Source organism: Streptopelia decaocto, assembly GCF_964273445.1.
Source record: "Streptopelia decaocto genome assembly, chromosome: 14".
NCBI lineage: Eukaryota > Metazoa > Chordata > Aves > Columbiformes > Columbidae > Streptopelia > Streptopelia decaocto.
The window spans coordinates 5,005,575-5,011,231 of NC_138669.1; the positions used below are offsets into that span (position 1 = coordinate 5,005,575).

The window sequence follows — 5,657 nt, forward strand, 5'->3', positions numbered from 1 at the left end:
TTTGTGCCATCACCCGCCTGTGATGGGAAAAGCGAGTCTGCGGCTGCCTGTGGGCAAGGGGCCAGCACTGCATGGGGCCTGGGGGCCGTGGGACGAGCTGTGGGGGCTCTCACACGCTGGCATGGCCAGAGCAGAGCCCAACTGAGGCACAAGGGGCAAAATGTCCCGGCCATGAGTTGAGACTTGTCCACTCGGTGCAAAACCGGAGGGGTCACTTGGGGACGGGGAGCAGCAGGGATGCTGCGGTGGATGCAGGTGGGTACTCTGAGCAGGGGGCCGGGCTGTGGGGCATTTGCAGCTCCTCCCTTTCTCCCTCTGCTCCCCAAATCGGGGGGGCCCACAAAGTGCTGCAGCCATTCACAGACATCTGTGCTCCCTCCAGGACTGCAGCACCCAGGAGGAGCCGTGGGGACCTCACGGTGGCCAGTTGCACAGGTGCGGTCCCCAACCTTCCATGGGGCTATGGAAGCCCCTGTGCTGCTGGTGAGTGGCTCTGTGACAGGAGCAGCCCCTACTCCTGGGGGGTGTCCTGAGGCAAACAGGGTCACACACAAGAGGTGTTGCTGGGATGATGCCAAATATGTGGGGGATCCAGAGATGGAGCTGAAAAAGTGATTGGCTGGCAGCACAGGGCCTCCTGTACATTTTGAGAAGGGGCCAGGCTGGAGGAGGCACCAAGGGGTCCCTGGCAGCCCCAGGACTCCTCAGCACCCTGCATAAACCCTGCAGCCCCGAGGGGCAAAATTAGGGACACCTGTTCCTCTGGCTGGGAAAGTGCATCCCGAGGAAGCGTGCAGAGGGCTGAGCGTGGAGCGGGCTGCCGAGATGCAGTGGGCTGCGGCGTGGGAATCTGTAGCTGAGGGCTCAGCCCCACAGCCTGGGAATTTGGGGACCCCCAAGTTTACTGAATGCTGAGAGGTCCTAGAGAGGGAAGGGGTGCAGATAACGGGGTGCTCGGTGGCACTGGGGGTGAGGCAGGGCAGTGGGGTGGTGCAGGGCAGCCCGTGTGGGACAGCGAGCCTGTAGCCCTTCAGCATCACTGTCACCCTGTGTCCCAGCAGTGCTGGCTTCTCCCACACGATGGAGCAAAGCACCCAGGCATCTCCCGTGGCTTGTGGCTCCACCAAGGGCTTCTGCACCTCTTTGCTGTTTATCCCCAAAACCAGAGCAAAGGGGCTGGCTTGGTGTTAACCCCGAGGCTCCAGGCTGCGAGTGAGGGAGGACTGACACGAGCATCGGGGTCTCCAGACTGCTTTATTGAGGGGCTCGGACCCAGGGCCCTGAGGCTGGAGGGGCTGCCGTGGAGCGGGGGCACACTCGGGGCTCCCACTTCTCCAGCTGTTTGCTACGAGGGGAAGGTGTTTGTATTCACGTACACCAGCCTCTACCTTAGCACAGGTGGGGGGCAGTGGGGAAAGCCCCCCCGAATCTGCAGAGTGGGGACTATGCCAGGCAGCCCTGCTCCCTCCACACACCCCCAAACCATCCCTGTTTCAGGAAATAGGGACCTGAACCATCCCTGTTTTCCCCAAAATGGGAAGCAGCCACACAACACAAGTGCTGCCGGAGGAGATGTGTTAAAAAAGCCGTTTCCTATATGGCTCTAGGGATGAAGCAGGTCAGAGAGCCGGGCTGCTGAGGACACCGAACGTGGGGCAGTGAGGGGGCCAAGGGGCGGCCAAAGCAGCTGCGGAGAGACACAGTGTTATAAATAATTCTGGTTCAGCCTGTCCCCATCCCTGGGGGCTTCTTTGTGGCGCTGCAACGCTAGAACCAGCTGACTTGGTTGGATTTGAGGCCGGTGAAGCACATGTTGTTGGAGCAGCTGCCGCCATAGGTGGGGGGGCAGGCTGAGCAGGGCCGCCCCACCTTGTACGGTGCTTCTCCCAGCCAGTTGCCCCTAAAAAGAGAGGAGGGCATCACCTCTGAGAACCCCCCTCGCTGCCGGGAGGGAGGATGGCAGGGGGGGCTGCCCTCCTCGCACTTACTTGATGGCGTAGTTGCAGACGAGGATGACTGCGTGTCGCCAGGTGCTGCCCCACACCCGCACGTTGGTGCAGGAGCCGAGGGCACAGCCCAGGCGGCTGGATGTTGCCCACACCATCTGCCCAGGACAGAGAACAGCCGCTGTCAGCCACCACCCACCCAGATGTCCCACAGTGGCCCCCCCAGGGCCCCTGCTCAGGGCTCCGTCCCACTAGGGAATCACATCCCACCCACCCAGATTTCTCAGCCTGGATGCTGTGTCCATCACAGGCCGTGCTTTGTCACCAGAGGGTGATTTCTCCCTGTCCCCCTCCTGCCTGCAGCCTCTGCTGCCCTGCAAGGTGCTGCCCTGCCAGGCTCACTGAAATGAGCCGCACAGTCTGGGTCACTTCTCCGGTTTACCCAGATTAGTTCCCAAATCTCAGCCTGGAGCATCGCTGGCCGCCTACCCTGCACACAGGGAGGTGAAACAGAACAGAAGCCCCTCTAAAGCCTCTCCAGGCTGAATATCTTCCTTAAAAAAAAATATCTTGCCCATTTGCAACCCAGAGCATCCCCACAGATGAGCTGCACAGAGATGCAGATGCTCTGGTAACGGTTGTAGTGTGTAGAGGAGGGAATTAGGGGTTGGCACAGCTTTGCCACCCAGCAGGGGAGCAGAGGGAGGTTCTCCACCTTGCGCTGGCCAGGCTGCTGCTGGATGTGCCGGGGAAGGAGCAGCTGCATTCGGGACCTACATATGGCTGGGTACTATAAAGCTGCTCCATGACAGAGGATTCATGCTCATCAAAAGCACAAAGGGTCTTCCCTGCTGCCTGATTTGAAGCAGGCAGCTGCCAGGATTCGATCCCACATCCCAGCTGCTGTGGGGAGGAGGGCTGCTTGCTGCACGGGATGCTGCAGCAGCCCAAGGCACTGTGAGCTGCCACTGGTTTGCAACCAGGTCCCAGGGGGCTGTGGGGCTCACCTGCGTGTAGTGGCTGCAGACAGAGCCGCTGCATTTGGAGGGGCAGCGGGGGTTGCACTCGTGCGGGTGGGGGAAGGAGTAGTGCTGCTTTTCCTGGTGCCACGATTTCACCATGTCCACGACGGAGCGGTACCTGCAAAAGGTGCCGTGAATAAGGTAGAGCTTCTCCACCTTGGAGGTTGTGGGTGAGGGAAAGGAGGGGGAAGAAGGCTCTGTTTTGAGGGAATGGGGGAGAGAAGTGCAATGGAGCAGGGGCAGTGATATTCTTGTGCCAAGCCCATTTGTGCCCAAGGCCAGAAGACCTGTCCCTTGCCGTAGGCACCTGAGCTCTCAGCTGGATGGTGGATATCCAGGACCCATGTCTCCTGGTCTGTGTGCCCAGCAGAGAGGGGATTAATGTCATACTCCCCAAATGAGCAGCAGGAACCTCTTGTTTCCCACATTTGCTCTGCTGCAAGAGCTGGACCTTCCGCTTCCATCCTGGGTGGTTGGGTGGGGTGGTTGCATCTTAGTTGCACCTCGGTTGCATCTCAGTCCTCTGCAGCCCCAGCTCAGAACCTCTCTGCTCCTCAGACAAGGGGCTGCTGCTCCTCCAGCATCATGGGGTGCAGGGGGTCCCCAGGAGCCCGCTCTGCCCATCAGCACTCACCTGCCTGAGTGGATGGAGAGGTTCTGCCCCACATATCTCATCAGCTGGGGTGGGCCGTGGTCCCACAGGCAGCGCGCAGCCCACGCCTCCGCTGCCCTGGCCAGCTGCTCGTCCCACACCTGGCCAGGAGGAAAGGAAAAGGGCAGGCAGGGATTTCGGGTGCCCAGAGGAGGGAAAAGGAGAAACCCACTCCCTTGGGCTCAAGGAGGGTTTCTGAGCATCCATGGGTGTCAAAAAAACATGACTGACACATCAGGCTGGAAGAAGCCCAAGGGAAGCATGGCAGTGTGTCCAGGAGCGATGAACCATCCCAGCTGCCCACCATGGTGCCCAGGCACGCTGGGTGCTGCCCAGGCAGAGCACGGGTGGCCTGAGGCAGTGCAAGCCCTGCATGTGTGATTCCCGGTGGGAATGAGCTCCTTCTGCAGACAGTGGAGCTGAGCCCAGGGATTAAACCCCCCCAGCCCTGTGCTGCCATCCCCAGCCCTCCAGCGCAGCCCTGGCCGCAGCCCAACCGGTGTGGACAGCTGGCTCCTTCATGCATTATTTACAGGTTCCTCACCCATCCTGAACGGCTTTGGGGAGATGCCTGGGAGAGTTATTTTGGAAGGCAGGAATTTAGGCCAAGCAAGAAGCATCGCAGGATGCTCCTGGGCACGTCTGACCTGCTTTGGTACCCAGCAAGCCGGGCTGCCACGTGCTTCTCCTGAACCAGCATTCACAGACAACCCACCCACTCTGTCAGAGCTCAGATCCCCTCCCTGGGAGCAGAGCAGCATCTGGCACCTCCTGCCCTGAGGGTCCCACTCTGTAGGGCTGGAAGTCCCTCCTCTTGGTCCTCCCCATTTCTCCTCTCTGTAGCGCTGGGTTAGGAGCTCCAAACAGGGTGGAGACAACTTGGGGAGAGTGGCCCTTGTCTGGAGGAGGTACCTGACCCGGCAAGGCTGTGCAGCCCCTCTTTGACCTGCTCCTGCATGTTTCTTCTTCCAGGGGGTGGCAGCCCTGGGCACGCTTCCAGGGACCCTGGAGCTGTCCCTCCCGGCTGCAGTCAGGGTGAGGCTCCCACCCGGGCTCTGGGTTAGGACCAGAGCTTTTAATCCCTGTAGCCTCCTCTTCCCCCTGACACTGCCTCTGCAGCTCGGCTGGATGGATCCTGCCATCCCATAGCCAGCAAGCTCCCATATGTCCCAGCCGTTGGATCAGTGGTCCTAAATCTGCCCACAGGTGGAAATATCACCCCGTTGGACTCCATCCTTCCTGCACAGAGGCTGCATGGGTCTGCCCTGCACTGAGGGCGCAAAACGTCCCCTGGGACAGCTGTTTAGCTGCAAATCTGGGGCAGCCCCTGACATCCCCATGTGTGGGTGCCCTGTTCCCACCAGGCTGGGTGCCCATGCCACAGACGAGCCCCTTGATCCCACTGCAGCACCCAAGAGCCGCAGACCCAAACCCCACCCTGCCGGAGCCCGACTCACCATATACTCCATGTTGGCAGCGGGGGGGGACACCTGTGCCCGTGCTTGGTTGTGGTAGTCCAAAATCACGCTCATGTCGCGGGGGGAGAGATATCGCTTCCGACGGCTCCGGGGGACACCCGTGCCCCACAGCAGCCCCGCGGCTCTGCCCCCGGGTGGGGACAGGACCTCAGTGGCGTTGGGCAGCAGGAAGGAGCTGGACTGCTGTGATATCCAGAAGCCCAGGGCAGTGAGGTACAGGGGCAAGTGGAGCACAGACATGCTGGCCTGGCTGGCAGGATTGGCCAGTGGCTTCTGCTCCCACACGGAGTTAAGTGAGGACGAGGAGGATCACTGGTCCCTGCTGCCAGTGCGGGGATGTAGGAGAGAAACAACACAGACACCGCTCAGGTTTGCAGTTCCCATGCAGACACCACTTTCCAAAATAAGAGAGAAATGAATTTTCCTTTTTTTTTCCCTTTTCAAAATAAATTTTTAAAGTTAATCTCTCTGATAACTCATTTATTACAGCAAATTCCCTGGGATCAGCAGGGAGATGTCTGGGGAATCAGTTTTCTTGTTGTTTCTTTAAAAAAAAGAA

At 59.8% G+C, this 5,657-nt stretch overlaps 1 protein-coding gene across 1 annotated transcript; it reads right to left on the bottom strand.

The window, feature by feature from the left end:
• Positions 1-1,767: 1,767 nt before the first annotated feature.
• R3HDML (R3H domain containing like) lies at positions 1,768-5,371 on the bottom strand (the record flags this gene model as incomplete). The annotated part of the gene is made up of 5 exons (XM_082065515.1): positions 5,078-5,371; positions 3,603-3,721; positions 2,954-3,086; positions 1,989-2,104; positions 1,768-1,900 (listed from the first exon to the last, which is right to left on the bottom strand). Exons 1-5 carry the CDS (start codon positions 5,336-5,338, stop codon positions 1,768-1,770), a joined length of 762 nt encoding a protein of 253 aa, XP_081921641.1. The 5' UTR covers positions 5,339-5,371.
• Between the last annotated feature and the right edge of the window lie 286 nt (positions 5,372-5,657).